This window comes from Bacillus rossius, chromosome 10, assembly GCF_032445375.1.
Source record: "Bacillus rossius redtenbacheri isolate Brsri chromosome 10, Brsri_v3, whole genome shotgun sequence".
Lineage (NCBI taxonomy): Eukaryota > Metazoa > Arthropoda > Insecta > Phasmatodea > Bacillidae > Bacillus > Bacillus rossius.
Genome location: NC_086337.1, coordinates 52,277,528 through 52,298,973, shown reverse-complemented (window position 1 = coordinate 52,298,973; position 21,446 = coordinate 52,277,528). Strand labels below are relative to the sequence as shown.

Below are 21,446 nucleotides of genomic sequence, written 5' to 3'. Positions count from 1 at the left end.
CATCATGTAATGTCAGGCCTACTTACTACAACAATTGCCTGTTCGGTTGAGTGCGTGTTGTATACTTCAAAAGAAGGTGCAAATACATTCAACAAAGGAAGTTATCAGCAGCCTAGGTCACGTCAGTTACGCAATCGCAAATGACATTCCGAAAACACCAAGCAAATTCTCGAGTGTCATCGCGATGTTCACTTTAACCTTACCGTCGGAAATGGTTTTCAACAAAACTCAGGTGAAACCACGTCCGACGCGAAACGAAAGTGCGGAATTTGCCATTGTACAACAAATATCGCGCACACGGAAAACGATCCCTCGAGGAGGAAATCTTCGAATTTTGGCAGCGTCTCAGCGACTAGACATGAAGGTCAATACCCACACGCCCATTGTGGACGCGATCCATATTCACGTCATAAAACGTTAACGCCCGCCGCGCGTTAAAAAACTTCGGGCACGAGAATGCCGCTAACTGTCAATCCGCGACAAATCGCAAACATGGTCAGCAGTTATGCACTGAGTCACACGCACGGGACGTGGTTGCGAAATCGCGTTTCCAAAGGCGTAAAATTAGCTGCATTCAACGCGTGCTGGAATGCGGGGAAAGAAATCGTTTCCGGGGTGAAATATAAGGGGCGGATGTTAAAACTGCACTTAATTACCTGAAATTACGTACCTGCGATTTTGAAGGGATGATGCTCCACCCCATAAAAGCCTTGCATACTCTACTAGAAATTAAAACATGGCTGATTGGTTACTTCCATTATGGCCGCCAGCCCAGTAGCGCCTCTAGCGAGAACAAAGGTTTGCGCGCGAAAGTTGCCGTCGAGATGCTGTGAAAAAAGAAATACAAATCCACAGTTGTGAAAAAAAAGTGGAATAAACGTGTTTTACTCGACCGGTGTGGCTGAATTATTGTTTAGTAAAAATTTATTAGTATGAAAATTTCTCAATCTGAAAACAATTAAAGAAATTATTAAATAGATTTTGATACAAATTAATGATTTAAATTATTTCTTATTTGTTAAGTATGTATAGTTAAGTATTATAAGAAGAGTTATTTAAAAGTAATTTACAGCAAATAAACCACTATATTTTTTATATGGGATAAGAATACTTAAATGTTCTTAAAAATGCACAAAAATTAAAAAAAAAAAAAAATCATTTTCATAATGGTTTATTTTACTGTTACTGTCATAAATTTGCATAGTTCTAATACAAGTTGAATCTGAATTCAAATGACAAATTTTGGCAGTACCTTTGAATATGTATACTGTATATATATTCAAAGGCAGTATACATTCATTACAAAAAATAAGTTGAAACATTATGGGCTAAATGCTTCTCAAGGCTGGTGTAGATGAATCTCTACCATCAGTTTATTGCAAATATGCAATAAAGTATTTAAGACTGAACCAAAATGATTTAATTGAAATAATAGGGGTGTAAACAAGTCACAAGAATTTATGCAACAAATATTTTGTCTGAAAAAATTGGAATGGACTAAGTAATACATATGTTTTCACAGATGTTTTTTAGGTCTTAAAAATGTTGTACACAGTAGGTATTGAAAGCCACATAGATAAGTGTATAGGCAGCGTTCATATCTTAATATTTTTTACTTTAAAATTAATCTGTAACTGATTTAATTTCCATATTGACAATTCAGACTGCATTCCATTTCTGGGCTGTGTATGGAGAGCCAAAGAGGCACACGATGCTCAAGCTATTCAAAGTTTCTAGATCTTGTGCACAGACATGGGACCTACAAACAGGGGTGGTTCTAGGACCAGGCATGCCAAGCAACCGCCCAGAGTTCCGTGCCAGCCCTTGTCATTATAAAATATGGACATTTAGGGAGGAAGGATTAAATTATTTGAGTGTTATTAAAAGTGGAGGGTTAGTATTCTTTCAACTTTGTGTATCCCTTATTTGGCATTAAAAAAATCACGTGAGTCTCTCAGTACTCCCCAGAGATGTGTAACATCTAACCGTGGTAACGAGCAAATGTTCTAATGTTCCAAATACACTTCTAACATGAAACTCAGACAAAATTTAACGTAGAATTCTTTAAAATAATGCTGGGTGTAATTGTGTTTTCAATTACATTTCGGATTGCGAATTACACAAGTTTCCACACCTGCAGCTAGAATTTGTTGCTGGAGCATCTATATTAACTATAGAATCATTTGATTTGCAGAGCAGAATTTTAAAATACATATTAAAATGGCTCCAATGAAAGCAAAAAAAGACTTGACAAAATACTAAACCCTGGCTCAGAATCTGGTTTTCAACAAAGAATTTTATCTAAACACTGCCCATCTTGTTAAAATTCATCAAACAGTTGATACAATAGAGTTTTCCTTTGGCTTTGTGAACGTTGCCTCGCGTCATTCACCACAGATGGCATCACCATGGTGAAACATTTCCATTCCATGCGACTTCCATTCCATCCATGGAATTACTCCTACCAAATGCTGTGTACCGAGAGCTAAGATGTCACACAAAAAAAAATTGTCTCATATGTCTGGGCGCACACAGAATCAGAGCAACACAACATTACACAATGCCTCGTGACAGCTTAACACCGTATTTTCTTTAATTTATTTCTCTCCACATCATTCTAGTAATCAAATTGTGATATTCCTTCAAATATTGATTATATAAAATAGAACTTTCCTGCCTGTACTAACATAAATATATACCAGTCAATCTTCATCCCGCACCATACAGAGGAAAAATCAATTGAAAAACTTTACCTCAAATAAAGTAACTATGAAAAACATTATTTAACTAGTAAGCTATAAATACACCACTGCATGCCTTTGTTGACAATTTTTTTTTATACTGAAAGTCTTCACACAACGAAGTTGGTGCAGTCATTTGATTTTGACACCTCGTGTCCGATAGCAACAGTTTGGTGGTGTTGTGCTGCATCGGATTCTGCTTTCTGCTTCTACATAAATACATGGAAGTCAACTACTATCAGACAAAATGTTGCATTGCGTCGTACCTTATTCTGTTTGCCCAGTTTAATGACGAGATTCATCAGGATTTGGCCCCTCTCCAAAATATAAAAGCCTTACAAAAGTAAATGGAGAGGACTTGCTAAGACGGGGCCACCTCTGCCTCTGTACATGTGTACAACTCCAAAAATCACAATTGATTGTATCTTTTTCGTACTTTCGAGGATGAACTTAAATTAAAATCAACAATTTATATACCTCAATTATTGTAATTTTTTTTGTATAAGGATCAGCAAAACTAAGCTTTTTTTGCCCTAAGCAGTAACCATTTTAAGGATTTTCAAATTTTAACCATCACAAGAGCTCTATAACCCAACCTACCCCTCTTAAAAAAAATTGTCACAAGGAAACCTTCAGTGTGCACCTGTGTTGTCATAAATTGTGCATTCATATAAGCTGGGTCCGTGTCACATAGAACTGTTTGCCAACTCTCAGAGTTTGTTAGAAGTCTTTTGTTCTTCTTTATTATTTGTTCTGTTTTTGTCTACGTTAGCCTCATTATAAGAGTATAATTTTCTTAAATGGTGGTCACTAAAATCTGTTAATGTTTTGTTACACATAATACGATTTAGTGTACTAAACAAACCATTTTAAACAATTCCACACTTTCACGTAACTTATTCATAGTCATATATATATCAGACCACATAAATTTTAATTTTCATATGCACAGGAAGTGTGCATAATGAGCCGAAATTAGATTTTATGCAACTTTTGAAAAAGTTAATTAAAAAAAAATTGTAGCAACTATAATTATGATTCAAAATCTTTATACATTATATACCAGCCACAGTAAAATTTCAAAGAAGGCAAATACATATTCCACATGCACATATGTAAAATGTCCAGATATGTACAAAAATAAAAAACAATTTTTTAAATTTATTCATAACATTTATTTTACTACAAAAAATAACACAATATATACATGTGGCAGCTATTAGCCATTTAATACTGTTTTCTACTCTGGCATCAATGTGGTTACAACTGTGCAACTTTATAAAACAACTCACACCAGCTTTAAGAGAAGCCAATATACATTAGCACATGTGAAAGCTTTATATGCTACTAAGCTTAATTATAAATTAGGGACTTCAGACACAAAAACAGACACGTTAGAAACTTTTTTCAATTTTTGTTTACTTCTTTAATAAACACATTAAAAAAATGTTTATGATAATAAGCTCTTCTCGCACATATATCCTTTGTGTGTTTACAATCAGTCATACATATAATTACTGGAACTAGATATTTATGCGAATGTTAAAAGCTCTAAAAGAATTAATAACTAATAAAAACAAATGTAGTGAACTCTAAAACTGTTTTTTTTGCTTACATACAAATATTTTAAAAGTTTAGCCTGGCACTAAATAAAATTTTGAAAGTTCTCAAATCAATGAAAATAAAATAAGTTAAAAAATAATTTAAAAGATAAGAACTCGTATCACCCCACATATATAACTTTCTAAACTGAAGTTGATATTTGAGTCTCGACAGCTCAATGTTCAGCATCATATGGCAATTCTTGTTTAAAAAAACAAGTATAAAATTTAATAATCATATAATTTGTAGGAATATTTTATTTTAAATTCTTAAAATAAAAGTGTCATGTAAGTAGTATTATTTTACAGTAAGCCGTATTGAGTGTGTGTTTATCATCAGGGCCATCAAGAGAAACTGGGGGGCAAAACACTTTTTCAGGCCCTCTCCCCATTTTTTAATGTACAATTTTTTTTTCCTTCAAATCAAATAAAGAATTAAACACTGAATATGGCAATAACGGTAAATATGAACTGTGTGTATTGTATAATTAGCAATAAACTTGATTTTTTTTTTAAATTCTACTGTCTAAAGTCTAAACTCATGTATTAAACAATTTTCAAAACTCAACCAGGCACTATACTTTCTTGAATACCCTTTTTACATACCTTATTATTGTTAATATTCTAAACGGAAAAAAAAAAAAAAGGTGTTGCAGGAGGCATACTGTTACAACCTGTAGTGAGGGTTGTGTTACATTGATACAAGTGTTTGTTTTTTGTTACTCTCTCCTGTAAAATTTATCTCCAGGAAGTCTCGGAGCTTGCCAATTTGACAGATGAAACAGCTGTTATCATATTTGGGAATAAATCCGCTCCACTTCACAACAGCCCATATCTCTGGCCGCAAAAAAAAAAATCCCTGTTGGGAATTTTTTTTTGCGGCAGTATGTGAGCACACAAGGGAGAGAAAAAGAAGGAAGTTGGCAGGTTAGAAGGCGATGAAGCAAAAGACTGAAAGATGCATGATAGAAGCAGTCGTCCAAGTATAACTGTATTGTACACATATTTTTTTTTTGGTATCAATACTAATTTATAACGATCCAGTACACATTATGTAATACAATTAATTTGTCTCGAATACATACATTACATTTATTATTAATTACAAACATTTTTATTATGTTTTACTCAAATACCACATCACCCATGTTAACAATTTGCCACTAGAAAGGCACAAAAATTTTAACACGTAAACCAAAATGCTATCAGGGAAAAAAAACCTGTTCACTATTTGTTATTTATTTTTTCAAACATTAAAATTAATTAATTTAATAAAATAGTTGAAGATAATATCCAAATTCATAAAACATATTTTGGGTTTAAAATTTTCCTGCTGTATAATATTCTCAAGTTCATTAATGCATATAAATTATACCTACTTCTGTGTATTTGAGATACATTTGTTTATAATAACAAGCTAAAAAAAGTAAAGGGATTAAATTGTACTTAAAGTGTTCAAACAAGGAAATTTGTTTAAATAATAAAGGATCAATGAATATTCACATTTTAGGGGAAAAAAAAACTATATTACGCAAAATTATTTGGTTACAAGCATATGTTCATTACAGATGGGATATTCTGTACAACAGAACGTAAAGTTCAACTACGGGTGACTTATTACTCATCAATCGCTGCCACTATGTACATAACAGACAAAACAACACCAGACCGGCTGGGTTTTACATAAATCACAATATTTACACTTACTTCACCACTCCAAAACCAGGATTTATTAAAAACCAGTGGCCACATCATGATCCACTAAGTGATACCTACGACCATATTAAATTGCAGGTGAGTATTTGTCACCTAGACTTAACATAAATTTTTCCAAGACTGCTTATTTAGACTAAAAGAATGCTATAAATTTAATCTGTGAACATTACACACAATCTAACTTCAGGAAAAGAAGAAATGTTCATATAACAGTACATATAACTAACACGTAACTCCCTCACTTTCCTATGGTTCAACCATAATTTGAGGGGGCAGAATGGTAAACGTCCAGTTACGTAAAAATTATACTACGATTGTATGTTTCAATTCACTAAGTAAAACATTGAGACAATACTAAAACAAAAATGTAAAAACATTCATCTTGTGTTGGAAATGAAAATATTGTTAAAACAAAATAAAATACTATACATAGAAGCTTTAGCCTTCCAGAATCCCCCACATACGTGAATGCTCTGCTGAATTAACCCTGGACAGTAAAACATATGTTAAAAAAAAATTACAAATTGCTACAATAGCACATCATTACATTTTACACATGCCCAACTCATACTAGTAAAGTGCAAGAATTATGTATCAGGTAATTATTTTTTTTACCCGGTAACTGTCATAAAAAAGTGCTGTGTGTTCTTTGAGGAAGGGAGCCAAATATGCCAGATATTTCTTCACAAACGCTAAGCAAATATTTTAAGGATTTGATCAAAAGACAGGTATATTGGGTACTGATGTCTTTAGTGCTTGCTGCTATTGTATTACATAACCCCTTATTTCTAAAAATTTTGCAAATTAAAATTCAGGATGCCAAACTTGCTAATATAAAATACAGAGCACAACATGTTACATGACCAGCACTATCATGCCAAGCAGGGGCGTAGCCAGGGGGGGGGTTTAGGGGTGCAACCCCCCCCTCCCCCCCTTAGCACCAAATCTTTAATTTCTTATTAATCACTCAAACAAATTTCATATTAAAAATAAATTTTTTTTTATCATTACAATATTTAAATTTAAAGTACCAAAAACTGCTAAAGTAGCACTATTTTACACCTTAAAATCCAAATTTTCCCGGGGGAGGACCCCCGGACCCCCCACTTTAATACGGGGCGGCCATGCTTCTTAACACCCCCCATACACAAATCCTGGCTATGCCACTGATGCCAAGAGAAGCATGCAAACACTTGAATTATAAACTTTTTTAAAGTTAAAAAAAAAATCAGGAGTCCTTTTAAATACGTTACAAAGCACCATTTAAAATTTAATTTTAGAAAAGAAAACTGATACCTTCATGTTTTGAAAATCACCACATAATAGCATCTAATTACCTACATCACAAGTCAAAATTTTGGGAAATATATAATAGAAAGCAGCAATTTGTTAAATGCACTTGAAATTAAAGTTACAAAAAAATAATTGTAAAATTTACATAAATACAAAACAACTCTAGTTAGACATGCACACCAGTAATATGAACACTATTAATAGAATCATGTAAGTTTAATAATTATACACCAAGCTATAGAGTTCCAATAATTTTATTCACAAACCAAAATATTTGATTAACTCACAGTAAAAAAAAAAGTGACTAAATAATAAGTGTTAACGTTTACGGTCATACACAAGGGTGAAGAAATACAGGAATTGGCAGATATTATATTGGTATACAGTAATGGCTGTTTAATTCAGCGTGTGCCAGATTAGTGAATTTGCTGGATTATCGAATTTCAGCATAGTTTTAAAGGGAACACCAAAGAAATATCAGAACAGTACTACGACTTTAACTGTCTCTCTCTGTCTCTGTCTCTCTGTCTCTCTTTCTGTCTCTTCTCTCTCTCTCTCTCTTTATATATATATATATATATATATATATATATATATATATATATATATATATATATATATATATATATATAAAAATTAACTGCTCTATGGTAAGACAAAGTATACTGTTTCAACATCTTTTTGTCGTTACGCTGCATCCGTGAACACACTCCAGAATCCATCAAAAAATCTGAACTTGAGCAGCTCAATTGGTGTTGACGGGCGACAGGGAATGCCGAAACGAGCAATTTTTAGTTTAGGAAAATATGCCCAGAAACAAAATCCTGCAAAGTCACAGTTGCGAAATGTAGCACACAGATTTAACTTGGCGGGCTTCGGGACACTACTCCACTGGTCGAGACGACGCGTGATCGCAGCACATTGGCGTAACGAACGCTCCGCAGGGAAGCACGCAACAAGCCGAGCGCGGACGTTTAGAGTCGACCATACGCAGTCTGGTGTACATCATCAACCTGCGTGGTATGAACTGCAATTGTTTTTTTTTTTTTTTTTGCCTGCCTGCACACCATTAACATACTAGCCGACACTGCAAATGTGAAGTCTTGTCGTGCTACTTCCGTTTGTCAAACTGTAATATCGCAGCAACGTACCCGCTAACAGTCATCACTATGCTAGTTACCAAAATCCAAACCAGTTTATGTACCACAACCAACCATTCACTCTGCCGTACGCTGGACCGCTGGTAGCTAGTGCAAAACGTGCGGAACATAAGAATGCCAGATTAAAAAAATGCCAACAGTAATGGGAAAATGCTACTTCTTGGCATAAAAATGTGACAGTACATAAGACTGTTCCAATACCTCATACCTCAATACCTCCAACTGATACCTGATCCTACAATTAACATTTACAATTGCTAGCCACACTATATGATTAAATAATCAAATAATTTTTTTTTTTTAAAGTTAGTTTGAGATCATTATTTCTAGAACTAAATTCAAAGCAAGTTCATTGAAGATTGTGGATTACTTATTTATAAGGTAAACAACTTAATTTTTATTTTCATTCTTGTAGTTAAATAGTGCCTAAGTTTATAATTTTAGAGATTTGCCTTTAGTAATGTAGTTAAAATAATTCAATAAAGATAAAAAAAAATATAACAATGACAAATACGCATTGCAAGTATTAAAAAATAATCCCAATCCTTTGAAACTTGTGTTGATCGGTCAAGAGCTAAATAGAGGCCAATATCAAATTACAGTATGGGGTATAGGAAGACCCCTAATAATGAGCAAATTGAATAACCAGTGTGTTCACACAATTGAAATCTCTAATATTTCCTTGACTTTTCCATCACCAAATTTACAAATTTCCATGACTAACTAAAAAATAATTATCTATGTTTCAATTTTCAAAAATAAAGATCCCCACAGCTAGCCTTGTTCTCTTTCCACTTTATTTCAAAGTGAACCTTGCAGACACCATTTTATAGTGCCTATGACTATGCACTAAAACACCATCTTGCAAAAACAATATGCTTTCATAGTCTGGGTGATGGCAGGCTGGGGCATGAAATTTTCCACTTCAAAATAATATCACTGGGGAATTCACATGACTTTTCCAGGATTTCAAGTAAATGACCAATCTGACTTTCAAGTGGAACCACTATTGTCCTAACATGAATTTGGATCTTCATGAAAAAAAAAAAAAAAAAAAAAAAAAAAAAAAGTAGCATGTGACGACATTTTTAAGGACAATGCAGCAAACACAGTTCTTTGCGTGCATAAAGACTTCTCAACACTGGCATGAATTTTGAAAATGTACTCAGCAGGCTATGAACTAGTCTTGACTACAGTGATTACATATTACTAATAAAAAAAAATAATAAAAAAAAACAATAAAAAAAGCAGAAGAATAAACTAATACACAAAGAGCCTAAAACCAATATGTTAGAAATAAAATCTGACGTTTCTGAAATTATACCCACCTGCCCCCAAGTCTTCACAAATATGTACTGTCTAGTGTGATTATTTCCTTCAGAGAGAAAAAAATAAAACTTCATATTATTTCAAGCAGGAAAAATATCATGATGCATGTTACCATCATAATTATAAATTTGTAAAAAAATTTAAACTAATTTTTTTAATAGCAAAAGTAAAAAAAAAATACTAATATTTTGGAAGTAAAATTTGTCTACTTGTACAGAGATTTAATGGGGGCCAGGAAATGCCAAAAGAAGCAATTTTTGTCAAGGAAACTATGTCCAGAAACAAAACCCTGAAAAGCCACAAGCGCGAACAGCAGTGTGCAAATTTGAATTTGGTGGGCTTCAGGAACTATGCCACTGGCCGAGAGGACACGCGACTGCAGCGCAGTGACGTTCCAACACTCTGCGGGATCAGGGCCGGATTTAGGGGATGGCAACTGGGGCGAAAGCCCCGGGGCCTCCACAAACGGAGGACGCCCACAAATCACAATAGAGACTTCGGAAAACAATCTTTCAAATTCCGACAAGCAAACACTAATAAACATCTTTTCCTTTGATATTCTTTTTTCGCTGTTTTACCTTTACCTACAGTACTTTGTACATACATGATTATATTATTGTTAAATTTTAACAGAAATATTCATTAACACTAAAATTTAATTTCATATAATTCTACTTGATTTCACAATAAATTATTTATTGTAAAACTCGACTGGAAAAAAATTGTTTTTTATTTGGAAAATAATTTGGGGCCAGGGGGCTTCCACTCCTCTGTTGCCCCGAGGCCTCCAGACCTCTAAATCCGGCCCTGCGCGGGATACAGGTGACGAGCCAGGCGCAGACGTACAGAGTCAGTCAAACGCACTAGCAACCAGCAGTCTAGCGTAAAACATAGCAGATAGCCGGTTGTGTGGCACGTTCGCACGTTTGGATTTCGGCAAATAGTGTAGTGATGACTTAGCGAGTACGTTGCTGCAATTACAATTCAACAAGCAGCAACAGAACGATAAGTCTTCACATTCACAGAGCTAATATGTTAAAGGTGTACAGACATGCAAAAACCAATAACAGCGGTTAATACCACGCAGGTTTATGTACACCAAAACTGCACGTGGCCGACTGAAACGTCTGGGCCCGGCTTGTTGCCTGATTCTCACGGAGCGTTTGGACGTCACTGCACTGCGATCACGCGTCCTCTCAACCACAGGAGTACTGTCCCGAAGCCCGTCAAATTTTGCACCTTTTAACTTTGCAGGGTTTTGTTCCGGGCATGCGTTACTTCAAAACACATTTCTTGTTTTTGACATTCCCGTAAATTTACGCCATGCAATTCCCGAACTTTCTGCTTAGTATACACATACAGAATTTAAAAAATGTTCACAGGCTTGGCAAGATGTCAAGCAGTACAGGTTAGGTGCTTAGTAAATTAATTATAAGATACACAATGCCCAAATATCTAATATTTAATTTCTGTCGGAATCTCTCAGAATCTTGAAATAACCCCCTTGACACAAAAACCCTACATTTCGCGCACTCTGTCTAAGTCCAGTGCATTTACATTATTTGTTCACATCATCTAATATTTCCCAGGTTGCTTTGCTTCTTTAAACTAAATGGCAAAACCGGTAAACTCCTTTTCTAGCAGTGCCACTTGAAATTTACCTCCAGGAAACTGTTTCTGTGCATCTAGAAAATGTCAAAGCAACAGTGTTAGTCACACGTGATGCAAGATAAATGGAGAAAAGGGTGCTTTGCTGTCGACTTAAATTTTGTTGTCTGAGATTGGATACGAAAGAGTTTCCTTACGAGAATGGAAAATAAGGCGATATAATTTCCACGTAAAGAAATATCCGCAAAAGCATCCTTAGAAGCTTACACGTCATAAGTGCACCTAATTCCAATAAGCATCAACTAACTGTCCTTTCTTTCCAGCAAGAAGGAGAACATAATAGTACTCAGTTTAATTTTGTGTCTTAGTTAACACAAATGATCGTTGGAAGTCGATTTAAAAAAAAAAGCTAAGTTGGAATGCACTATGTATGTATGTATGTATGTATGTCTGTTTGCTATCTGTGTGTAAAAGTAATCTGATAGCTTACTTTTATATTTTAAGTGCATAACTGTCATTGTGATATAAAATAAATAGTCGCCGCAGCGTAACACTTAAGCTACCTGTCTAAGAAATTGGAGATAGAATAACTTTTGTGCTACAGTGAGGCCTCAAATTAACAAGGTTAAGGCCGGCCGTCCACTGGAACCGTGAAGGGACGAACATTCCACCGGTCGTGTTCGGCCGAACAAACAGACGACCGGCAGAGGAGCCAAAAGAGCAATCACTGGAGTCGACATTTGGCCATCAGTTACCAGTTGTGTACCATCAGGCTGCGAGCTTTTATATGCATGTGTAAATACATACATACACAGACACACACATACTAAACCATGGCTTGAACCTGATTTTTGACAAGTAATTTTATCAAAACACTGTCCACCTTTTTAAAATTCATTAAAATGTTAATCTTAATGTATATAAATCCAGTGTCCTGATGTTTGTTTCCAGTGAACTCTTCACCAAGTCAACCGATTTTGATGATAATTGGCATTTATGTGTAATTTTTTCCAACTTGAGAGATAGGATAGTTTTTATTTTGATTAATGGTCTTAATAATTTATAATTAATAATAATAAATAACCGATCGCCATGGGTAAACAAAAATCAAAAAATCATAGGTCATAGACATACAAACAGTAATGGTGTGACATTTCTCTATGTCCAACACACTGTCATATAGTGCTATCCAGTTTGCTTTAACTCGCAGACAATAAAGCTCCATGTGTTTAGCCCGGGCAACGCCGGGTACTGCAGCTAGTACTATAAAGTTTCCGCAAACATTAGATGTCTATATATTATTGAGTATTAAAGGATAGTTCGGTCAAATGGAATGGAAAATCCAGTCTCCATGGGATTGGGCCATCAGCTGTAAACGGCAGAATAGGGAGTGTGTAGTGGACGCGTTCCAATTCCCTCTCTTGTTATTGGATCTTTCTGCCATTTGTGGCCACAGACGGTCATATACTTTTCAGTTCAATTCTGTTGCTGTGGACGGCCAGCCTAATAGTCTTGCTGTTTATATATTGTAAATATTAACCAACTTGAATAAATAGTTTCAAATTTAATTATTATTGCAATTTTAGCGTGACATAGTCTTAACATCAGTAACAAAATTAAATCATTTAATGGGTGAATATTTGATACTTTATTCAGAAACTTTTAAAGTAGAGTGTCTATAGTCTTAACATCAATAACAAAATTAAATCATTAAATGGATGAAACTTAACTCAGAAACTTTTGAAGTTGAGTGTCTACAGTCTGACCTAAAATGGGCTCAAACTCATGTTAGGAAGAAATAATTGCTCAAAGTTATAAAAAACAATTTACAGGCCAAAATAATAAAAAAATTATGCAGCATTCAGTACACAACTTAAGGCGAGTACTAAATTATTTTATTTGATCTTGTATCACAGACAACATTACTGGCTATAATTAAAATTCAACAAAAAGAAGAAACAGAAAGAAACATCTATAAATGAAAAACTACATGAAAAATACAGATTAAATTAGAAGAAAAATGGAAACACATTTCTCTGCTCCAACTACAGACACATGGCATAGTTTCAAAACAACTGCTACAAAATACAAACTAACATTTAATAACTGTTATACAAGAAGTACTTTCTATTTACACATAAATTAAATTAGACCCGAGCTTGTGTTACAACTAATAAAATAGTGAAAGGACAAAATCCATTAAACAGTTAGCAACAAATACTAAATATTTTGCAAACTGCACCACTTTGAATACACACCATTACTCAATACATGCTGGAATCAGCACAAATCTGTGACATTCTTCCCAATAATTGGTATTGTAAACTATCCAAATTCAAAATTGTATACTATAGTGATGATCAAATCATGCTGGGAAGACTTAAAAAAAATTATGTTATTAAATTTTTGTTGGCCAACCAACACTTATCATTTAGCTACTACAGACAAGATTTTATGGTTTTATTTTTAGTCCAATTACATTTTTAAAACAGATGATATTGATGTGTTTGTTTTATTATAGTACTTACTCCACCAAAAAATGGGTAACATTTATATAATGCATTTTTACAGTGAAATAATTTTCTAATGAATTGGTCTAAAACATAAACATTCAGAACAATCAAAATAAATTAGTAAGGATTTATGGTTTAAATGGAGTCAATAAGAGATGCAAAACTAAACAAATTTAATAAAACTTTCTGAGCCATGCACATTGGTACAATTTTTGTCCAGAAATGATGACATTCCTTGAATTTCAACCATTAAAAGATTGGTTTTCTTAGATTTGAATAAAGTTTCGTTTAAATCCTACTTTATTCCATGATATAACTTAAATTTCAGTGCTATATGGTGTTAACTTGCATTTCGGTGTTATTTCAGTTTTATCGCAGTTCACCATATAATCTTGTCTCTACTAGCTAAAATCACTGGAGGTTCCAAGACTACATTTTCACTGTGCTTCTTATAGACGTTTGTCTCATTTGTGCATCTAGATATTAAACTTGGCAACTTCTTTCCAAAACTCTTGTACATCCAGTCAAAAAATACGATAGTCGAACATGAGTCACAACTTAGTACTCAGTAATGTTACCTTTCCAAAGACAGTGCTCTTTAAATACTTAGACTATTTAGAGTATTACTCCTTATCAAAATAAAAATTCCTGTTGCATTTAATTGAAACCAATTGAGTGACAAGTCTGGCAGCAGAACACAATAGCCAAAACAACCATGCCCAAAAATTTTGTACTGAACATTAAACTATCACTTAAATTTTCCCTTAGCCACGTAAATAGATTATACCATCGCCGCAACTATTACTCTCTCTCATACAACTGGTATCATTACAGAATCCTCATCATGTCAACAAAATTTAAAGACATGGTTTCTGCTGGAATTTAAATAACATTATACCCCTTTTACTCAACCTCGTACTTATCAAGAAACCAAAGAAAAATATTAAAATCATGAGACAAAGTACAACATGTTTACTGCATCAACTATCATAAGAACCAGGTGAAAAAATTTGTGTGAATTAGTGAGTTCAGGAGCGAGTAAAACATGATATTCTAACAAAGATTCTACCGTGAGTGCTGCTATGCAAGTTCTGAAGTTTGTGGCAAACTGCATAATGGAAAGACATTACTACAGTAATGAATACTCGCACAAAAAAGTGCATTTAATAATGTATTTTTAAACAAGAAAAAGTTGGTTAGTTCTCAGTTATGTCTAAAACCCCAAGGCTACAACATACCTTCATTTAAATTAGCACCACTTTGTGTCAATAGTTCAGAAATTGTACTCTTTAAAATATGCAACCAAATATAAAAATCTGGATTTTATCAGTTTAATGAATTAGAACTATTTGAGCTACCAACTGAAACTCCGCAATTAGTTTGTAAAATTACGTGAAAATTTGACGAAAATGTGTAATACAGTTTTATTAAGATCTGCGTAAAGTGTGGATTTGAACATAGATGCAGCACAGTGGCAACATGCCAGATAGGCTTATGGTAATAATAATAATAATAATAATAATAATAAAAATAAAAAAGGGGTCATGTTTGAAAATTGCAACACAGGCCCGAGGTACAGCAACGTTAGTGGCTACCTCGAAAGGGCTAGGGCCCATTACGTCCCAACTCTGGCGATCACAGTGTTTTGGAGCCGCCCTTGCCCTCGGCAGGGCCGTCGATGGTCGCGGCGGGGGGCTTGGGCTGCTGGGTGGCGGCCATCGCGGCGTTGGCGGGCGTGGCGGCGGGCGCCTCCGCCTTCCTCTCCCCCTCCTCCTGGTCCCGGGCGCGCTCGGGCGCCCTTGCCGCCTGCTCCCGGCCGCCGGCCTGCTCCCCCTGCTCCTCCGTCGCCCGCCTCTTCTCCAGGTCCTTCCGGCCGGACTGCTTCTCCAGGGCCCTGGCGATCTGGTCCTCCAGCTCCAGCACCTCTTCCTTCTTCAGCACCTCCAGCAGCTCGTCCAGCTGCTTCCTGTCCAGCTTCACGTTCTCGTTCCCGACCGCCTCGAGCACCTGCGACCGCCACGCAACACAGCATCAGCTCCTGCTGAAGCCCGACGCGACGGCCCCGGTGCGACCAGGGCCGGCGCGTTCACACAGGCGAGCTAGGCAACCGCCCAGGGCGCCAAGAAGCCGGGGGCGGCGCAGCACGACACACAACAGCTGATATAATATGTTTAACGATTATAGAAACTAGATAAAAAAGGATTTTTGTAACAGTTTGGAATGTTCATATTGAATTTAAGTAATTATTTAAAGTCCACGGTGACATGTTTATAATTTGTAATAAGTAAAAAAGTAAAAAAAAAAAAAAACACAAGCTTGCTTACATTTGATTGTTGACAAAATCTTAGGCTTACGTGATGTATTTTGAGGCAAGGAAATTTTTTTTGTGGTGTCCGATTGGGGGATGGGGGGGCATTAAGTTTTTTCGCCTAGGGTGCCAATTTACCTTGCACCGGCCCTGGGTGTTTCAATGAGAAGATTCCGGGTGCGCCCTGTGGTGCTCAAGAAAAAACACGTCTCCAGATATAAAAACGAGCACAGTTTACTCCATTAACACATCATAACACACTACGGGTTTTGCTCAAAAAGCGATTTACCGTGTTTTATCGCATCATCGTCCAACATTTTATACTAAAATTCAAGTTTGAAAAGTAGGGGTGCAAAATTTATGCAATTGAAAGGTAAAGTTATTCATGAAAACAACACCTGTTCACGGAAAGTACGTTTATTTAAAAAGCAGAGCATACTAAAGCGTGCCAAACAATTTAAATTAATAAGTCATTGAACAAAAACATTAATTATAAAAATGAAAACTGTAACCAGAACGTGAGCTGGAATGGCTAGAACTAACGCATAACTATACAATTGTTGCGCATAAAAATCGCCGTAGTACATACTTACCAGGAATGAGTGCGGGCTATCAATATCGATATGTGACTACAGCAACACACTCTATACGGGAATTGACATAACTAATGCAATGATGCCAAATAGCACTGGCTACATTTTTATTAGCGATACACAGCGGTGACGAAGACGAACAATTAAATTTATAACTCTGAATACATCTTTAAAAGAATATTTACACATCGGACAACTTTGTATTTATGTGAATTAAATAAGCGGTAATACACAAATTAATATTAGATTTAAACTTTAAAATACATCTTCTTATATGGAAAAACTTTACACAAAGCGCTCTGAATCTAACAGCGGAATTATGAAACGTTGAGATTTCATGCGAGATATTTTCCCCAAAATTTTGACGTTCTAAATTAATGGTGTAACGATTATTCGAGTGCGATGATTATGCTATAAAATACGGTAGTTCAGTACCACCCTGCAGTCGCCCTTTACTGTTTGTAAAGAAACCTTGAGTTGACCATCCATATACATCTGTGTGGCATTAATTATCATAACATATTGTTGCCTATTCCGACATTTTCCATATAATTTTTGCAGCCGACTGAACTTAACCAACCTTTCACTTAAGTGTTGGTTGTCTAATTTTCCAGAAGTTGTTACATGATGCGAAAAACTTATTTTTTTTTTAGTGGGTTTGTAATTATCATTCTTACTATTCAAATTAAATATTAGTATTTGAGAATAATTTGGTATTCCGTATTCGTATTCAATTTATCCCTTATGTTTAAATTAATACAAATCAGATATGAAGTTAGCAAATGAATTTATATTTAAAATAAGTTTGGTTTTATGACATTAAATGATGTATGCAAGCATGAAAATCATTGATACTATTTGTATTTATCCCCGAGTTTTCCCTGTCTGTAGGAACCCCGACTTACTTTCAGCATGTGATCCACACGGATGGCTCCATCCTTGTCCAGATCCATCTTCTCCAGAACTTCACTGATTCTTTGCACCAGCGAGTTATCAGACGAGCTCTGAATGTGTCTGATGGCACTTAGCATTTCTTCGATGGTGATCAGATCATCACTGAAAGCATCAAGTTAGAAAAAAAAAAAACCATAGTATAGTAGGTACTATTTTAAGTTAACACAAGATACATTTTTATATAATAACTAAGACTGAGCATGGATAAAAATAGAAGATAATTAATACAGTCTGTCCGAAAGCTATTTTGGTAATCAAACAGGAGTAAATCGAAAACAATACTCTTATAATAAAAAAAGAGTGTATAGTTAGGTACACACGTTTCAAGTTATACTTTACGGCATTAATAAAATATGAACCTGTTACATTTTAAAACACATATTATAACACTAAGTATATGTTTTTGCTAAACCGAATTAAAGCCCTCTGTATATACTCAATACAAACAAACCTTCACCTTATTGAATTGAATTGAATCAAAATTTAAGATTTAAATGTAAAAATTTAATCACAAAATTATTTTATTTTTCATGGTGTCGAATATACGTAAGCTAAAAATTTGTTGTGTATCTACAAAATGATGAATGATACTATTCAGAGTCAACAAAGAGTTGTCAAAATTGTAATGCCAAGATTCTAACATATTTTTGAAATTGTTATTATATCTTTTTATGACTATAAATTATAAAGTAATAAAGGATAGCTGTACAATTATAAATATTTTTTTAACACTAATGCATGGTGTAAATTCTGCTTGGTTTACAAAAGCAATATATACAGCTGAACCACAAGGTTTTGCCACGTTTAGGTGATTTCCATTCCAATCGATTTGAAATTACTTGTATACTGAGAGCTAATATGTTACACATCAAAAATGTGCACTTCAAGAGACTTTTGCTTAGTCACTAATAATTATCTAATAGATTTCCTAAGTTTAAAATTTCAAAATCATTGTACCCAAAACAAACTTATTCAAACACAAAGCTTCACATTTTATATATATATATATATATATATATATATACACATATACATACATACATACACACACACACGCACATATATATATATATATATATATATATATATATATATATATATATATATATATATATATATATACAGGGCTAGATTTTAAGGAATATTTTAACCTGCCCAACGGACAGGTGTAATCGAAAATTTGCCTGTCCGCCATCCAATTTGCCTGTCCGCTGTTTTACCCAAATAAAAAAAAATTCAAAGTCGCTGAAAAAGTGAGAAAAAAGGATTTTTGCTATATTTTGCACCTATTTTTATCACACACTTAACATCCTTATTTAATCATCATTTTCAGACGAGTCTCTGTCTGAGTCACTGCACGAATTACTTTGCTGATTCTCTCTTGAACATCTTCGATAAGGAGGCTGAAAGGGTCGACGTTTTCTCTGAACATTATGATACCAGAGATTTATTGCTGGTGCTGGATAAAACTCACTTTCAGAAGGTGACTATTTGAACACGCATGAGGCAGACAGTGTATCATCATTTAGACAGTTTCGCCAGTCTGTCTTTATAGACTTCAGTCTTTACAGACTTGAGCAGCCCGTAACAAAAACTGATCCAGATGATTTTGAATGCGTTTCGCAGACTTTGCAAAACATTTGTTTTGTTTCTGTGTCGTAACGAAGCCAAAGAAACTCGGAACACCAATACGTTAAAAAGGTACGGGACCGGGCGATTTTGTCATATTTAACATTATATTCTGACTTGTCCTCGTCCGTTTTTCTTTTCTTTTCTGGTGGTTTTGAAGCACCAGTAATGAATTTCCACATTGTGTAACGCAGTTAATTAAATACTTAAACAATAGCCGTGACAAGATAAACTGTAAAAGATTACCGTGTCCTCTGTAAACAAGTAATGTTTATTTTTTGATGCAACAGTTGACAGGCGAATTTTCAAGCAGTCGCAGTCACTGCGGCCACTGTCAGCTGTAACTAGAGTACGCCGTGAAATGTTAACCACGCGATAACGCTTTTCTGTTAACCAACTATGTTAAAGTAGAGCAAGGAATTAGTAAAGTCGCGATTTATAAAGACAATAAATCTAAAAAATTTTTTTTTGAAAGTATGCAACGGTAAATTATGTAATTGTTGGCTGCACTGCAACGAAATTAATATTAAAACATGGCAACAAAAACAAACATCATCGGTGTGAGACGTTTTGCATCTATAGCATACGAATACGACTATGTTACGTGAATCATTACGTGAACGTAAGATTTTAAGAATTATGATTCAGAAGATTTCATCACGGTTTGTACATAACCTACTTTTTTCCCCGCGGTATACAATAGCCAGAGTCGTCCGTCACAAAAGAGCAGCCATTATTGTTTATTTATAGATATTGTCAAAGACGTTTTATTTGCGGTCGTGGTCGCATAAATGTTATTAATCACCTCTGCTGCATTAGTGCGTGCGAATAACCTCGGCGTCACAAGTTGCACCTGTCCACCGGACAGTTGCCTTTTTTATTTTGCCTGCCCGGACGAGATTTTGCCTGTCCCGGGCAGGCGGACAGGCGCTAAAATCGAGCCCTGTGTATATATATATATATATATATATATATATATATATATATATATATATATATATATATATATATATATATATATATATTAGGGATGGGGCGAATCCTGATTTCCTCGAATCCGAATCCTAACTCGAATCCTCGACTGGAATTGCCGAATCTCGAACCCGAATCCGAATCTTTTAACAGATGATGTCCACATATCTAATGTAAGTGAGATGTATTCTGCTTGCACTAAAAGTCCCTTGACTTTATCACATGTAGTTTGGTACATTTCTGGTATAGCCTAAGTGTATATAAAGACAAAAAATTTTTCTTGAGAAATTTCAGTTTTAGTACAGATTAGCGGTTAGGATTTTTTCTATAAATAAGCTAGAGGTCTGCGAGCCTAAGAATTTTACTCGGAGCCGAGCTCGAGCTTTTGTGGTACAGTTACACTTTTGGGAAATTATTTTTATCTTAAACTTAGTATAAGGTTTGAATAAAGTATTAAAATGAAGTGGGCTTATTAATTTTGGGTAAGTATTGACAGTGTGTGTTTACATTTTGCACTGCTAGAAAAAAATAACATTTTTTTTTCCATTGAATCTTACCTGTTTCCATTGGTTCATTAGTAACTGATATCATCCAACTAACATAACCAAGTATATGTTTGTGTAAATGTAACATATCTTTGGGAAAATTTCATCCTTGTCAATTTTTCTGGAGTCCTTACTGAGCTTCAACAAACTTAGCACCAAAAATCATGTTGTTTGAAAAGTACATTCACATTGTTTCAACATTTCCACTTTTCAGCACAATAATTCTGAGAGAGATTGTCACAGAGTATTAAATTCTGTTCTTTAATCTATCATGCAGAACAATAATTTGTTTTGCACGTTCAGGAGTTAAATTAGCTCTACGATTGGTGATAGTGTTTCCAGCAGAAGAGAAGCATCTCTCGCTGGCAACCTGCTTGGCTGGAATGCTTTAGTAAAATTGCTTAACCTCAAAATTAGTGTCATAAATATCTGTAACTGGTCATTAAAGTTTAATCAATTGAAAGTAATAAAAATAAAAGCATTT

The 21,446-nt window shown here is 34.7% G+C and overlaps 2 protein-coding genes across 5 annotated transcripts in view; both read right to left on the bottom strand.

Annotated features, from left to right (window-relative positions):
- Positions 1–793, bottom strand: part of LOC134536133 (uncharacterized) — a 37,543-nt gene extending 36,750 nt beyond the window's left edge. Inside the window, exon 1 of one of the 4 annotated variants that reach the window (XM_063375725.1) lies at positions 671–793. The gene's annotated coding sequence lies outside the window, so the exon portion shown is untranslated. The other 3 variants (XM_063375721.1, XM_063375722.1, XM_063375724.1) reach the window with 3 other exon arrangements.
- Positions 794–3,892: 3,099 nt separating this feature from the next.
- The window catches only part of LOC134536132 (mitochondrial proton/calcium exchanger protein), a 34,250-nt gene continuing 16,696 nt past the window's right edge, over positions 3,893–21,446 (bottom strand). Inside the window, exons 11-12 of the mRNA XM_063375720.1 lie at positions 17,768–17,918; positions 3,893–15,968 (exon numbers count right to left, since the gene is read on the bottom strand). Of these exons, the coding sequence (XP_063231790.1) occupies positions 15,597–15,968; positions 17,768–17,918 (523 nt within the window). The 3' untranslated portion in view covers positions 3,893–15,596. The remainder of the gene's footprint in view (positions 15,969–17,767; positions 17,919–21,446) is intronic.